This window comes from Protobothrops mucrosquamatus, unplaced genomic scaffold (genome assembly GCF_001527695.2).
Source record: "Protobothrops mucrosquamatus isolate PMUCROS unplaced genomic scaffold, P.Mucros_1.0 scaffold4732, whole genome shotgun sequence".
NCBI lineage: Eukaryota > Metazoa > Chordata > Lepidosauria > Squamata > Viperidae > Protobothrops > Protobothrops mucrosquamatus.
The window spans coordinates 18,259-35,765 of NW_015390624.1; the positions used below are offsets into that span (position 1 = coordinate 18,259).

The 17,507-nt window shown below is 36.4% G+C and overlaps 1 protein-coding gene across 1 annotated transcript in view; it reads left to right on the forward strand.

The window, feature by feature from the left end:
- LOC107299261 (sperm flagellar protein 2) overlaps positions 1-15,993 on the forward strand; it is a gene marked incomplete at its 3' end in the record, with an annotated part of 32,412 nt that extends 16,419 nt beyond the window's left edge. Inside the window, 6 exon segments of the mRNA XM_015828625.2 lie at positions 814-920; positions 2,393-2,575; positions 10,487-10,579; positions 13,731-13,877; positions 14,857-15,009; positions 15,871-15,993. Of these exon segments, the coding sequence (XP_015684111.1) occupies positions 814-920; positions 2,393-2,575; positions 10,487-10,579; positions 13,731-13,877; positions 14,857-15,009; positions 15,871-15,993 (806 nt within the window).
- Positions 15,994-17,507: the final 1,514 nt, after the last annotated feature.

Consider the following 17,507-nt stretch of genomic DNA (forward strand, 5'->3'; position numbering starts at 1 on the left):
CAAACTGCAACCCAAAACCCACTTATGTATCATCGGGTGCCAGGTGGGCGTGGCTCATTGGGTGGGTGTTGCCCATTGGGTGGGTGTGGCTGCGGTGGTAACGGCAGACTGGGTGGGACTAAAAAGTTCAATCAATTCCAACTTTGCGAGATCATTTTTTTTTCCGTGAGAAGTTGAAATTGATTGATTGATTGAACCTTTTTTTTTTCTTTTTGCACACGGTGGCAGAGGCCTAAAGTGAAAAGGTTTTATAAAACCCAGCTGAAGGCCTAGGACTGGGGCAACGGCGCGCGTGCCCACAGAGAGGGCTCTGAGTGCCGCCTCTGGCACCCGTGCCATAGGTTCGCCACCACGGCTATAGTTAATGGTATCAAAATAGCTCCATATAATCCATTTCATCCAGAGTCCTTTGTAGTTGCAACCTAACCAAACTAAAAAAAATGGTCAAAAATATGCAAGAGTGGTTTTTTTCAACTCCAATTTGGAAACCAGTTATGTTCCAGTTGTAATCATGTTTATTAGGGGAACAGACTTCAAGAGCAGAATACTTGCTTTGTTTCCTTTTGAATCATAGCTGATTGACAGCAACCCACAGCTTGGTTTACATAGTATAAAGAAATCGAAATGTACAACATTGTACAATTACATATAAAGTAAATTACAGTCTCTGTATATACCGTATAATTAGGAAAAAAAGACAGGGAAATATGCAATGTACCTACAGTATTAGGCAGTCAAATGCAATTGATTTTTAACTTTTTTATATTAATTCCACTTTGACCCAATTCCTCCTCTCTTTTCTTATTTGCCTAGGTTTAATACCAAGTAAAACATTCATAGATATTTTGTTTGATTTGATCACTTTGAATCTTGGGTCCAATATGCTTCCTGATGCCTGGCTGCATCTCTCCATGTATGATGTAAGTATCCATCAGGGCACTTCTGAGGGAAAAGTCTAAAAAGTCAAGATAGAGACCATAATTATACAATTATGACTGCCATCTTGACTATCCATATGGAGACCCTTAGTGTATGTGATGTTGCTTTAGTTTTTACTTGAATGTATTGCTATGTGGTTGAATTACCAAACTTAAGTGTTAATAGTTGTAGAAAGACAGGACATATTGCTTGAATGAAGATGATGCTAGGAATTATTTATAAAGGGAGCTTGTTTACCAATGTGTATAAAAGGTGCTAATCAGTTAAACCATTTTGAATATTCCTGGAAGTCAACTTCTTGGATTTGTTTCATATTGTGGACAACCCATCCCTGCCTCCAAAACCAACTGAAATGAGGATTGCTTTCGTATTTCTATGTGTTATTTATTGATTTGGTAGATTTATATCCTGCTTTTTGTTCTTCTACTACTGTTCCTTACAGTTACCCGTGAGGTAGATTGGACTGAAGAAAAGTGACCAGCCCAAAGTTATCCTGTGAGCTTCCATGATTGAGAGTGACCATGGGGTTTCTAGGTCACATGAGTGCCAGCTAATCCCAAGTCAGCACTCCTCAGTTTGGCAACTTTAAAAGTATGGACTTGCTCTCTGGGGAATTCTGGGAGAAGAAGTCCATACCTACAGGCTGGAGATCTCTTGGACTTGAAGTCCCTACATCTTAAAGTTGCCATGTTTAGAAACTCTGCCCTAACTATTACTCAATGAAGAGAGAAAGCCCACTGACCTTACATTTAAAAAGAATGACATAGATTGTTGCTTTGAGAGAAAGAAACATGATTTGTTTTTATTGGGTATTGTGGATGGCAAGGAAAAATAATGGTAAGCTGCAGGCAAATCAGAGGAGTATTTATCTCAGAAAAGATACCTCAGTCCAGTTGTTGAGAGATGGGGGGAAACATATTTAAAAGAGAGTTCATTTTAATTATCCCAGTGTAACTTCTCAGTGAGGCTGGAAAACTGTTTACAGTTTTCAAGACTCTGTATATTAACTCAAAATAACATTAAAACAATTGGGATGGAATAGGGGTGTTCAATTCAGTCTTGACTGCTGATACTAATGGTTCTCAAGTATGAAATATACTTACCTAACTGAAATCTGTTGTTTTTGCTTCCTCTGCTTGCCAGCTAGGAAAGCCTTGGCAATGACACTTGTAGTAAATGACAGTTTTCTGTTGGTGAATTATTATATTTACTTTGCTGTTTTTATCAGTGAAGTCTTCTTCATGTCTGTGCAATTATTTATCTATACCTCCCATCTAATGGCTTCAGTATATATATTGGGCTTTGACTTCCATGCTTCCCAGCCTCCATGGCTTGCTGGGAATTCAAAAAGTTGAAGTCCGGCGACAATATCTTGTCCTACATCATCCATTCCTAATCTTTTCACTGTATGGGATCATGCATTCATCTCTGTGCTTGCAATTATATGTTACAGTTGCAGAGTCTATCATTATTCCTACTTGTGAATTTGGACACAGTGGACTGGCGCAGATTCTTACATGCAGCTTCCCAACCTTGGCCTATTCCCACTGTAACGGAACTGCTCGAAACACTACAAAGATTTCAGGATGTGGATATTGAAGGATCTGGATTTGTCACCCAGGAAGAATATGATCAGGTTCCATTCCTTTATATTTGCCCTTTTAAGACTTTGTGACTGAATCTTACTGAGGGCAATGGGACAAGCAGGTAGCCAGTCTTATATTGTGAGACCATGTCACAATCAGTGCAATCAGTGCAAGCAAAATTTTATTTTGGCCAACCCTAGTCTATGTACCCCTCTCTAAGCTTAATTGCTAACCTCACCTCCTTTGTCTAAACATTGTGGCTTTTCAACCCTTCCCTGCTATGCACATAGACTTAGGAGGTAAACCTCATTGCATGCAGTGAGACGTATTTCTTAGTAAATATGTATAGGATTGTACTTTTCATGTGGTTTGTGTCTCAGCATGGGCAACTGTGTCTGTGTGTCTGAGGGTACATGCTTATATATGTGAAAAACGAAAACAACTGAATACAAGTCAGTTTCATTCAAGATAATTAATACATTACATAACTTCGTGTTATCTTTAACAGAAGTACTTTAGGTTTCATTCTGATGTGTAAATACCTCCCCACCATTTCTTTAGAAAGACAAAAGAGTCGAGGTCAGGTTCTCAAGAGTCTCTGTTGTTCCTAAGGCATAGTAATAAATAACAAATGGATGCTTTGTACATGTTGGCATGGTAGCATACAATCAGAGGATCTATGCTGTGTCCTCTTAAGCGTGTAAGATAACACAATGGCATATTCCCCTTATCAAAGTAATGCAGTCCCCAATAAACTGTGGGAAAGAGCAGAATAGGAAAATCTAAAGTGATGGCAAGTACCCAAACATTATTATAAATGCTAAAAAGGTTCGCAATATCTGTAACAATGCAATCCTTGGCACAATGTCTATGGAGATTCTCATTCATCCAAGTAATGGTTATCCCAAAGATGCTTTTTCAAAACGCAACTGGAGTTTGTTTTTCCTTGAAGACTTTTCATCCAAGAAGCTTCTTCAGTTCTGAAGAAGTCAGAACTGAAGAAGCTTCTTGGATGAGAAGCAAAATGTCTTCAAGGGACAAGTCCAGTTTCCTTTTGAAAAAGCATCTTTGGGACAGTCCTTGGCACAGATTGCTGATTTGTTTCAAATTAAATAATGTTCTACAAATTATGTGCCTTCACAAATAATCACTGTCTGATATTTAAGGTCCTAAAGTAGGACCAGAGAATCCATCAACCATGGCTAAATTGGCAATTGGTAGTCAGTCCCAATCTTTCCATCAGTAAGCGTTACACAAATGCTGTTGCTGGGGGGGTGGGAATAGAGACTTCCAGGTGGATAAGGAGATGGACAAAGAAAATATTTTCATTTCAAACAAATGTTGCTGTAAGGATCAATAGAGGTTGACCATTTTTAATCATGAAAGGAAAAAAAATGGAAGAAACCCATTTAATTTTTGCCTAATCACATTCAAGCTGTTAACAGGAAACATTGCTAATACAATAACATTTACAAATACCGAATTTCAAATTCATTGTACCTAATAGAGAAAAAATGGAATTTAAAAAATTCTAGAGGTACAAAAGACAAACTTTTGATTGAAAAAAAAATTAAAGGTCTAAAAGGCATAAAACAAACAAACAAACAAAAAAGAAATCAATTAATCCAACTAATCAGTGGAACAATCTGCCTCCAGAAGCTGTGAATGCTCCAACACTGGAAGTTTTTAAGAAGAGACTGGACAGCCATTTGTCTGAAATGATATAGGATTTCCTGCCTGAGCAGGGGGTTGGACTAGATGACCTCCAAGGTCCTTCCAACTTTTGTTGTTGTTGGTGGTGTTGTTATTATTATTTTCTACCCTATAGCTGCATTAAGAAATGTTTAGAAATGTTTGAAATTCTGATTTCAAATACAATAAAATTTGAAGAAGTCAAATCAGAATAAAAATGTTTTGAAGGTAACTCTTTGTCTCCACTCTTTAAAATACTCTGATTCTATTCATGATAATTTAAAATAAAAATCCAAATTATCCAAGAAAGGGATGAGTAAGTTTCCCAATTGCTTATATAGATTATAATATAACTATATCTAAAATCATCTAGAAAAATAAAGTAACTTGTATATACATTTAAAATCTTTAGTGATGACAATTAAATAGAATTTCGGTTGGATAAATGTGCGTGGGCAATTAAAAAGGATAAATTGAAAATGGGATAGAAACAGGAGGTTAACGCTAGCCACCTCATATAAAGAAAATCTATACAAGATGTTTTATAGATGGCACCTTCCCCCTACAAGGCTAGCAAAAATAGATTAAAAAACCTCACCGACATGCTGGAAATGTAGAAGGCTTCCAGGGACTTACTATCACATGTGGTGGGAATGTTCAAAAGCGCAAAATTTTTGGCATCAGATAAAAAATTGGTCGGAAGAAATATTATTACAAAAAATTGATTTAAAACCAGAAACCTTCTTATTAGGGATTATTAATGATAAACTCAGCAAAGCATCTTTCTACTTACTATTGCATATTTTAACCGCAGCAGGATTGGCATACGCCCAGAAATGGAAAAGAAAGGAAACCCCCACTGAAGAAGAAATAATAAATAAAATCTTATCCTGCGCCGAAATGGACAGGTTAACTCTAGAGATTAAAAATAAAACTGAAACGGATTATTATGAAATTTGGAAAAATTTGTACGATTGGTTAGAGATAAGGAGGATCGCTGAGATGATTATTGATTGATTAGTTGATATCGTAAGGACTTCTTATTAACACCTATATTAGGACACAATTGAAAGATATGTAAATACAACGTTGACGACTGAAAGATGGTTTACCAAAAAATTTACAGATGTTATATGTACAGTTTGTTATACTCTGTCCTGTTATAGAATGTATTTTAAGTTTCTGTTTTTCTTTCTGTAATATAAGGTAATACTAATAGCAGTGTTGTAGCGAGGGAAGTTGAATCATGTCCACTTTTGTTTTTAAATGTACATTTAATAAAATTTGAATTAAAAAAAAGGATAAATTGAATATACAGGCAGAATTAAATTATGGAGTGGCATTAAAATCAAAGGGTTGACAATAGAAAAAAGGTGCAAATATTTGGATGTTTTAAAGCAAACAGATGCTTGCATGCCCAAACCATCTTTCAACATGTCAGAAAAGTTTTAGAAAAGTTTTAGAATTTGTAATGATTGGCAATAATACAATCAAAATATTTAATATTTGGACTGAACCTGTAATACCACAAGCAAATATTACTTGTGACTGGATACTATTTGACTTAAATGCCTTAGATAGATAGACAATATTATGCATTACATTAAAAAGGTAACAAAAACTATTTTATTTAACAAGAAAAATGGGTAGTCATGGTTTGTTGTAGCTGAAGCAGACACTGCAGGATAAAGTCAGAGGCTTAAATGATTATACAGATGAAAGCAAAGTCCTAAAAATGTCTACCATAAACATATTTTGAATGTGGCTGAATCAGAAGTAGCCTATAATACAAAATTGTCTCGACACGTTATGACAAAACATGATTGTAGGCAAAAACAGCATATTGGAATTTAAGAAAAAAAGTATGATGTCTTCAAATATTGATACAATCGCAAGACTGAAAAAAATGCTCTGAAAGATAATGTATAAATTGTATGGCATTTTCACATTCACGCAGATTGAGATTTAGAACCCAATTCACCAGTTCAGGTAGTTCTCAATTTATGACCACAATTGAGCCCAAAATTTCTGTTGCTAAGCGAGATATTTATTGTGAATTTTGCCCTACTTTACAACCTTTCTTGGCACAGTTGTTAAGTAAATCACTCCAGTTGTTAAGTTAATAACCTGGTTGTTAAGTGAATCCGGCTTCCTCACTTTGCTTGTCAGGGGATCACATGACCCCAGGACACTACAACAGTCATAAATGTGAGGCAGTTGCCTAACGTCTGAATTTTGATCATGTGATCATGGGGATGCAGTTGTAAGTGTGAAAAATGGTCATAAATGCCGTTGTAACTTTGAACGGTCACTAAATGAACTGTTGTAAGTTGAAAACTACCTATAGTTGAAAAAAACCCAAGTTTTACTTATAGATGTGGCAGTTGCAAATAATAGTAAAGTAGCTCAAAGGTAGCTGGAAATGAATGTAAAATATCATGACTTAAAAAGTGAAATGGAGATCATGGAATGAACCAGCAATTGTTTTCCTAATAATTATTGGAATCTTCGGTGCTTTAATAATAAAATTGTCAAAATAGCTGAAAAAAATAGAATTATTCAAATTTACAGCATGTATCTTACAAAAAAGAGCTTTGCTTGGAAGCACATATAAATTACAACAGTTCCTGGACAATTCATAAAAAAATTCCCTTTTTACGAGCTTGTAATTCCCTGATGTCAACTCTACAATGAATCTGGCTGAAGCCATGTTGCTTGTTCTAGGTTGCCACAAGAAAGGGGGGGTGCAGAGTATTTTTGCTAGTCTAAACAATTCTGGCTCCCATGGGAACCAAGGTCATCCTATCAGTTAGCTTGGAGGGCTGGGCGTTTTGTTAGAAAGTCTGCCAAATCTTTCTGTTGGGGAACTTAGCTCTTTGTATAGCTCTAGGGTGGGAAGTTTGACTTTGTACTGTAATAGTGTAACTCTTTGGAGAGAATTTCAGACTTGGTTTCACTTTGACCGTGCCAATATTTTTTAACCAATAAACATGTTCTTTGAGGAAATCTCTAGCCCCGGAGTTCTGATTCTGTTGTTCTTAGCATCGAAACCATGACACCTTAATTCAGAACAATTCATAGACTTTTGATTAAAATTTAAATTGATCCCAAACTGCCATCATTTGCAGAGTGATCTTCAAAAGAGAATTAATCATCACTGTAACCATCAATGAAGTTTGAAAGATACATGGTGCCATTTTTATTATACCCAACATTGAAACTTCATTTGAAGGTTTTTAAAAAAATCATTTGCTACCCATTAACCTTTCTCCTCGAGAGACTTCAATTTTGTTTTGTTTGCATTTTTTGTTTGTTTGTTTTTTAAATTTCTTCTCAGCAGTTTTCTCTTTGGGACTCAAAGCAGCTTTACTTCTCCAGCTCTTGTTGCAAGCATACCCTATGACCCTTGTTCCGCCATAAAGTTACAGAGGTCAAAACTTATTTTTACAGTAATGTACATTATCCTACTCCATAAAAGCAGGTAGAAAAAAACAGGATATTGAAGAAGAAGAATAGTGCTAGAATTACCACTTAGTAAATATGTTGTGTGAATTGAATGTGAGGAAATCGTTGCACGGTTGGGATTAAATATTTGGGTAAATTTGCCCATGCTCAATTAGTGAATCAGCTTTGCACTCCTTTTCCAAATCTGTTCAGTTAACATAGGAAATACTTCTTTTGACACTTAAAATATCATGAGAGAATTTTGGATTGCAGAGAAGGAGAGAGAATACTTGCTTTCTTCTCTCCCAATGATCCAGGTTTAACTCTTTAGCTCAAGTCTATGAAAAGACTGTGTGCTGTTTTCTGCTCTGAATATAAGAATGCATAAGAATTTTGAGGAATCTGTACTAAAAAGGGGGGGAAATAAAGGTCTGGCATATTTATGCAGAAAGCCCTTGGATTCAAAAAGTTCATTCTTCTGCATTGTGTTTAATGGGGATGCTCAACCAAATCCTATCCTATTGGGATTGGACAAGGTGAAAAGGGGCACAGGGAATTAATGGAGTTGGGGCGGAAGAAGAGGGATTTCTCAATATATAATTGGAGAGATAATTTGGAGTCATGCTTAAGCCACGAGGGTAGAAACCAGGAGGCCCTGTGTTCTAGTCCAGCCTTAGGCACAAAATACAGTCTTAAACTCAAAGCTTAGACCTAGGAAGAAAGAAATGGCAATCCACTTCCAAAATTTTGCCATGAAAACTGCACAGACAAGTTCAGGCAGTTTCAACAGAATTTAACACTCATTGTGATCTCTTACTTTTTTGGGAAGAATTCAATGAGTAAGAAGGCCAATACCAGCTAAAGAATTGGTGTTTATATAATAATAATAGATATTGGTGGATAGGAAATTCCTAGGAATTAGGAATTCAAAAAATCTGGTCTCTCTGAGTTTTTTCCTCCACTTCCTTATAATCTATACATATTTATACAGAAGAGCCTTCTGGAGTGATTGTTTCTTGACATAGTCCATGGACTGCATCCTTTATGTATAACTGGTATATCAGGATACTTTGGTGTAAAAGCTTTTAGATCCCAACAATGGCATTAAAGATTATAGGCTATAGATCCCAAATAAAATCTGGAGGTATCTCAACCATTCCATACCTGACTCAAATGTATCTATTTTAGATTTTTTTAAAATTTAAAAATGGAAAATGTCCAACAAATCCCCAATCTAGCATCATCTTTTTTTTTTACAAAAATCCCTCTAGATTCCTTGTTGGTCCAAAGTATTTGGTACAAAACAAAAATAATGTGAAATGCTGTCTCCAAATATAAAATTAAATTGGAGGAGTCTAAAAAGCATTCTTGGAAGAGATGGTTAGAAATATGATAGGGAGAAATCTATTTAATATTTCTGTTAAATGAATAGTTGTAGACAGCGTGCAGGAATTCTATGAAAAGAAAATAAGCCCCCTTCATAACTATTTTGTGAGAACTCCATAAACCTGCTCCCTCAAAATTCCAAATATAGGTAGTTCTTCATTTAGGACCATTCATTTAGCAATTGTTCAAAGTTATAATGGTGCTGAAAAAAGTGACCTACAATAAGTTTTCATGCTTATGACAATTGTGGCATTCCCGTGGTCACATGATCAGAATTAGGGCACTTGGCAACCAGCATGTATTTACAATGGTAGCAATGTCTCAGCATCACATGATCGCCATTTGCAACCTTCCAAACTAGCTTCTGACAAGCAAAGTCAACGGTGGGAGTTGGATTTACTTAATGACTGCATGATTTATTTACAATCATGGCAAAAAAGATATAAAATTGGATGCGACTCACTTAACAACTGTCTCACTTAGCAGTGGAAATGCCGGTCACAACTGTAATTGTAAGTCGAGGACTCCCTGTATGAAAAGGTAGAGGATGCCTGACTTACACCATATCACTAGCTCATATTTTATATCCACCAAGTGTTTTCATATATAAAGTTGGCTGTAGCATTTCAGAGAGCTGCCTTCCACAGATATTGGCATAAATAGTAAGACTTTCTCCAACAGTTTTGCAATGTCATGTTGTTTCAATAAAGGATGGAGTGGGTGTTGTTTCTTACCATGGATTTTAATATGCGGTAAAGTCTTATTAAGTGGTAAAGCTTCCCCACATTAATCATTCAGGTAAGCTTGTAATCTGCATTCATTATCCTTCTTTATATATACTTTCGAAAAACATTGTAATGGAGCAAGAGCTGTCTTCAGGAAAAAAATGCAAGCTGCAACAGCCTCCCCTGCAAATCTTGGGGCAGGAAAAGATGTATTCCCTATTCAGGATGGTAAAGCCACAAAGAAATGTAGATCTGTTTTATACACACCTACGCAAAATTGCGGTATTTCGCTTCATATAGGTAAAGAGAATAAAAACAAACAAAAACTCCAGAAACAACACAGGAAGTTGGGTAGAGCAATTTTTGGGTTCAGCATCTCATACCCATCCTCTGATGTTTGAAATGATAAATGGAGGTGGGAGAGAGAAAAATCTAAAAAAAAAGGTGTTTTTGAAACAAATCAAGATACTAAATCCACCCATAATTTTTAAGAATCAATTTTCAAAATGAAATCTTTATAATGTTATTGAAAAGTAATATTTCAATGGAGCTTTGTAATTTGATGATGTCCCCAGATTCTCCAATATTCCCTGCCAGAGCTCCTTGCGACTAGGTACATATTTTCTACACATTTTTGAAGTGTGGAAAAGCTCAAAACCTTAAATGTTGAATATTCACAGTTCAAAGTATAAGGTTTTCTTTTGTTTGCTTTAGGTTGGTCTGTGGTTTAAAGACAGTGAAGATTTAGCCATACCTGAAAGTCCTACAGAGCCTTTACCATTTAACCATCAGAAGCATCTCATAGAAGTAAGTATAAATATTCAGAGGCCATAATCCAAGGGGAAAAGGTAAGACTGCCATTTTTAATGAGTTCCAAACACTGTCTGCTACATTCCAACAATTCTGAAGTAACCAGTGGATGCTACTTGTAGTTTAGTTCTTTTAAAAAAATGTATTTCCATTCTAAGGCACAGTTGATTATTTGCTTGACTTTCAAATCAGAACACAATTCATTGGCCATTTCTGATTATCTTTAACAGATAAATTCAGAAATTTCTACTTTTCAACGCTGATCCTATATCTATGGAGTTATTTCCAGGTCTTAAAAGAGAAAGTTAAAAAAAAATGATGGCTGGGATGAGAGAGGGAGTTAAATATTTTTTATGAATGGGGAAGGAGACCAGATTTTAGAATTAACAATGTTATGGGGATTTTTCCATGCATCTAGATTGACCATGCAATAATACATATACATTTTCATGCTGAACCACAGCCTGTCTTATAATTTCTCAAACATTGTCAACTGAGAAAGAGATTTCTGTTTTTCTCCCTTATTCTCAGGCTGTGTGGTTATTTCTTTATAATTCCTCTCCATTGTATTTCAGAGCTGATACTATTTCCTGTTATAAGTATATTCTGTGTTATGAGTCTCCCTGATTATCCACTCTTCCTAGTCTGAAAAAGTTCAAAGAGAGGAATTCTAAGATCATTAAAAATGTCCTATTGGTAAGGCCAAGGCCCATCTCAACATTTGTCCCTTAAAGTGACTAAGATAATGCCCGGAAGCAGGAATAGAGACATAACCTTTTTTCACTCACTGTGATTGGATCATGCTACCTCCAGCCTGTTGCTACTCCTTCATATATACAGTACATCTGATCCTTTTAAAAAACATCCAAATTAGTGACGATTATTATATTTTGTCATAATGAATTTCAGAAATTGCTTATGTGCTGGATGAAGATTGGGGAAGGAAATGGTTCCATTTTGTATCTCCTTCCAATCAATCCATTCTAATATTTAAGAGAGGAAGAAAAACTTATAACAGAATAACAGAGTTGGAAGGGAACTTGGAGGTCTTCTAGTCCAACCCTCTGCTCAGGCAGGAAACCAGATACCATTTCAGACAAATGGTTGTCCAGGCTCTTCTTAAAAACCTTCAATGTTGGAGCATCCCCAACTTCTGGAGGCAAATCGTTCCACTGATTATTTGTTCTAACAGTCAGGAAAGTCCTCTTTAGTTCTAAGCTGGATCTCTCCTTGACTGGTTTCCATCCATTGCTTTTTGTTCTGCCTCAGGTGCATTGGAGAATAGGTTGACCCCCTCTTCTTTGTGGAAGCCCCTTAGATATTGAAAACTGCTATCATGTCATCTCTAGTCCTTCCTTACATTAACTAGACATACTAAATTTCTGCAACCATTCTTCCTGTTCACTTTCTATATGGCACATATCGGTTTATGCACTCAGATCCCCTTCAGTCACCTTTTTTCTAAGCTAAAGAACCACCAATATTCTAACCTTTTCTTGTATGGAAGTTGCTTGAGCCACAGGTAATTTTGGTTGCTGTCTTTTATACTTCTTACAACTGCATTGCATATTTTCCCAAATATGGTGACCAGAGGTTGCACAATATTCCATCAATCTACTCATAGATTTGTATGAGTCTGTTAAAAAGTTGGCAATATTATTTTCAATCCCTTTTATCTTGTAGTATCCTGAATAGTTCATCCACAAACTTGGCCAAGAGTATACTATTTTCATCATTTTTTGCAGCAATAATTTCTACATGCATTTTTTTTTCTTCAATCCCACCTCTTTCACTTCATAATTCTATCAAGCATCACTTTTCATACGTCCCACACTTATTCTAATTTTTTTCACACTGCTTCAAGCATATTCAATATTTTCCCCATAGTTCTATTCCTATTTATTCTGTTAAGAGGTTAATGTATTGTATGATAAGTTTTTCTACAGGACTCATACTTTTCTTCTTGCAAAGAAACTGCAAATGTTCACTCACATTTCTTTTTTTACTTTTCTTTCACTTTTTCTCAAGATCACTCTTACCGTTACCAAAAAATAGTCTGTTCAACATTCAAGACCCTTCATCAGGCTTTTGGCCTTCACATTTTTCCTAACGAACAGTCAAATTAATCATACTTTTAGATTCCTTCCTTTACCATGAACACATGTGAACAGATGTGCTTAAATTGTACATTCAAAAGAAACAGACATTTCTCTAGGTAGATATTCACCTATCAATCACTATTTTCATTCATTCTTTGGTTTCTGAATGACCAGTAACTGTTTCTATATTGTCTCCTCTTGTTTCCATTCCTCTGTTCATTCACCAGAGTAACACTTTTCTTCCAATTATACTCATTCAGGATGTTATATAGTTTTTCTTGGTTCTTTCATTATTTATCGATTTGAATTCAATGACCTCCTGTCTCTCAAAAGTAATTCTGAATGGCTTACCGTTGAACAGAAGTTTAAAAAGGAACTAAAACAAAAACACAGCCATCACCACAAAATAAAAACAGAATAACAAAATAACTGATTAAATGAATAACTGAAGCCCACCTTTGTATAGTCCTTCAGAAACCGTTCATTTTTGTTGGAATAATCTTGAGATCTAGAGTGTTAATATGTAACTATCCTTTATCTGTGGATTCTTACTTTCATACATGTCCACATCAATGCAGAGGTCATAAGTTCGTTGTTTTAACATGCATTTTAGACCTTTCATTCATAATTAAATCTATACTTCACTTCCTTGTATATATACTTCACTTCCTTCCATTCCAAAATCAGGCCACCTTCTTTCAGATCTTATTGCAGATCTCTTTTTCCTGCTTTTACAAACAGAACCTTCCTTCCTTCCTCCCTGCCCCCCCCTTTTATTTTAGTTCCCTTCCTTTGCCTTCGCTGATTAATTCATCCTTTTACCACTCTGTTTTTCATGCCAACTTGCAATCTTCCACGTGTTATGGTCATCATTAGATAGAGCCTATATATGATGTCCTCTGTGGTCAATCCAAGCTTTCATGTAATGATGTTTAGTATCACAGTAAAGGTCTAGATTAGGTCCCCCGCCTTAGCCATATCCATACTGAATTGTTGTGATTAAACAGAATATCCAATACGTCAATTAATAGAATTATTTCTTTTTGCAGTTTTTGTTCACTTTATTTTCTGATCCTGAAAAAGACCCTCCTCAACTGAACTACACTATGATGCTGCTCTACTTTGCCTCTTACCCTGATGCTATAAATGGTGTCTATCGAGCCCTTAGTGTCGCAACAGGGACATATATTCAAAGGAAGAGGGAGAAACACTTTTCTCTTCCTCAAATGGTAAAAAAAATAATTATTATTGATAATAAAAATTGTATCTTGATTTGGTTGGTGACAAAAATATATTTGTTCCATAAAGCCAGCCTCTTTTGATCTATCATTATATGTGCTGCCCAGAGCTTCTGGAAAAAAGGCAGGATGCGTGTGCGATATACAGAATAAATAGAATCAGAATAAATACCATTGGAACAGATAATAATAAGAATACAGTGCTTGGTAGTCAGGCTTTCTGTCCATTGCTTATGTTGACTATTTATGTTCAGTTCTCTGTTGCAGCTAGCTTTCATGCCTAAGGTGGGGCTAGAATTCACAGTCTCCTGGTTTCTAGCCTGGCGTCTAGACCATCTTCAAGAAACATTGCACAGCTTAATTCAGCAAAGCACACTAAGTAGACATCTTGGCAATATTACAAAATTGCAGGCAAGAATACAATACCAGTTAAACTGATTGAAAAACAGTGAAATGTTTACAGTAGTGTAGCAAGGTTTCTGCAGCCTATTAGAGTTCACATGAACTCTAAATAGTACTTTCACCCTACAAAAAATAATGGTTGGAAGTTGTTCAGAATTCTAAGTGCAGAATTTGGGTTTCATCTCCTTGTAGATGACAGTGGAAGTTCACAGTTTGGAATCCCTTTTCATGTACTGAATATTAGAAACAGACACAAGAACCTGAGAAGGAATGATCTTTATTCAGAAAAAACTGCAACACTCTGGCTGGCTTTACTGTTCAAAGCTGGTGCTCTTTCTGAGAGTCACATACCTTCCATCTGGTCACTAGGAAACTATCTAGCCCACCCCCCCTCCCAAAAAACCTTATGGTATCTTTGGCTTGTTTTTCTCAGTTTATAACATCTGCTGAGCAGCTCATAACCACTGCTGCTCATGATGAACAGGCAGAGGAGGAGGCTGGTGAAGAAGGGGAGGAAGAAGAAGAGGAAGAGAAGGAAGAGAAGGAGAAAGAAGATGAAGCCCTGTCTATCGGCAAAGACGGACACATCTCACTGGCTACACTTCTCCATGTATTCCAGTATGAAACAAACAAAGCTTTTGACAATCACAGATTTAGTAGTCATCTGACAGAAGAGGACAATTATGAGGTTGGTTAATTCGCTCATAACTCCATTAATTACATTCATATAGTTTTTTTATCTCATGTTTGTAGCAAGCAATGTCTCACTGACATTTAAAGAAATGGGCTAAGTTTGACTGACAGTTGTATTGTTTCTGAAATAGGATTAGATTAGGGCTCTTAAACCTGCAGGCAAGAAAGATAAGTATATGCACACATGGAGAGACTGTATGTTTCAGTATTAGAGCTATGCAGAGTGAAGTAGATGTAGCGGATGAGATTGTCAGTCTATTTATTTTCAAAAGCCATTCTGTTGGGTCAACAATGATCTAACCAAACTTTAAGCAAGGCGTGAAAAGAGTTTTGTTGAGAGTTTTACTTATAAAGGAAAAAAAATCAAAGCTGTAAGAAATAAATTATGTTTCACATTTTCATGCTCTGTCTCTCCAAGGATATCTTAGGAACTCTTGATCATAATATATTACATTTGCAATTATAAAGCCTTTACTTGATAATAGCTTTTATTGAATGATACCTGGCATGCTTTGTTGTGTAATGCTTCTAGGAAAATAGATATCTGATTTACAGGACTAATATAAAGATTGGAGTGTTTTGTGCCACAGGTAAGGATTTGCAAGTCTTGAAATGTGCTTTCCTATCAGATTTTCTAAGCAACAATTAGGACTTGTGGCAACATCAATGCTGGTCAGAAAAGTCATTCTTTTACTACAGTATTAATTTTTAAGATATAAAACTGAAAAAGAGACATTATTATGACACTTCACCCCAGGACAGCTTTGCCTTCTATAACAGTATTTCTATATATTGCTTTTGGTTTTTTCAGTTGGTTCATTTACTAATAAAGTAAGCTCTCTTCATTTTTTTAAAGCATTTCATTAAGGTGTACAAGGATCTTGGCTCTGAAGAGCTGCAGTCCATCAAACTTGAACTCCTTTTGAAGCACCCCTTCATTCAAGACTTAATTAGTAACTACCAGGGGTACAAACTTCCTGTAAGTATCCGTCTTCTTTTGAAGTAGACAGTATCTAAGCTACTAGTAGCAGCAGCTAGTAGCAGTAGTAGTTATTGATGGTAGCAGTAGTAGTGGTAAGAATAGTAGCAAGTAGTGGCCTACACTACATACCGAGGCTCTCACTATGTATAGGAGAGGCACTGAAGGCATGACTAGCCTAGGTGATTGTGCTGTCTGAGACCATGTACTCAGCCCATTTTCTTTGAAAAATAACAAAAAAGTTAGGAACCAAAAAACAGTGTTATGTTTGTTCTGTCATTGATATCCATTGTTATTTCAATCACCAAAGAGCTGTTTTAGTTGCCAACTAAACAACTTTAATATTTTATTTCTGTACTTTGTGTAAGGAAGAGCTATCATATTAGTGATACTTTTCCTCTATGGTAGAGTTGGGTTCAGTTTGGTCTTCAAATTCCTGCCTAAAGTTGAGCCAATGTTGTCTGCCTCCAGAATCATGTTCTTTAAAATCTGAATTGCCCTGGGACTAACTATATTATGAATAGGCACATCAGTCTTCACACAAAAAGAAACTATAGCCCAACATACCCCAAAACCACTGCCAAAGACAAACTAGAAACAAAAATTAAAATAAGCAAGAAAATGGTAAGAGAATACCTATCCAACCTTGACAAGTATAAATCACCGAGACCCGACAGATTACATCCCAGAGTTCTGAAGGAGCTGGCAGATGTTATCTCAGAACTATTGCACCACATTTTTCAAAAATCCTGGAGTACCGGGGAAGTACCTGAGGATGGGAAAAGGGCTGATGTGGCTTAACATCAGTACCTGGGAAGATCCTAGAAAATAACAACAACAACAACAACAATGATAATAATAATAATAATAGGGTCTCACTGTAACCAAAATCTGGGCTATAAAGGGTTTTATAGGGAATAATGGGCACCTGAAAGCAAACTTGTGAACAAGGCCAGCTTTGGCAATATAAGTATTATCCAGCTATAACAGCCTCCATCTGTGACAGCTGCATTTTGCTGTAGTGTTCAAGTTGTCTTCAAAGATAATTTGCTCCCTGTAGAGCAAATTGCAGTAGAGAGAGGATGAGGACATGGTGCTGACTATCATCTTTAAAGCGCTCCATGGCATCGGACTCGGATACCTTCGAGACCGCCTCCTGCCGCAGATTACCTCCCATTGACCTGTACGCTCCCATAGAGTGGGTCTCCTCAGGGTGCCGTCGGCCAGACAGTGCCGGCTGGCGACCCCAAGGGGGAGGGCCTTCTCTGTGGGAGTTCCCACCCTCTGGAATGAACTGCCCCCAGAGATCAGGGTGATCCCTGATCTCCCTTCCTTTCGCCGCGCCCTCAAGACTTGGTTATTCCAGCTTGCAGGACTGGCCTAGGGTAATTTTTAGAGGGGTTTTAATTATATTTTAAATCGGACAATCTTTAAATATTTCTTTTAATTAATTTTAAACCTGTATTGTTATTTATGTATTTTAATTGATTGTCAGCCGCCCTGAGTCCTACGAG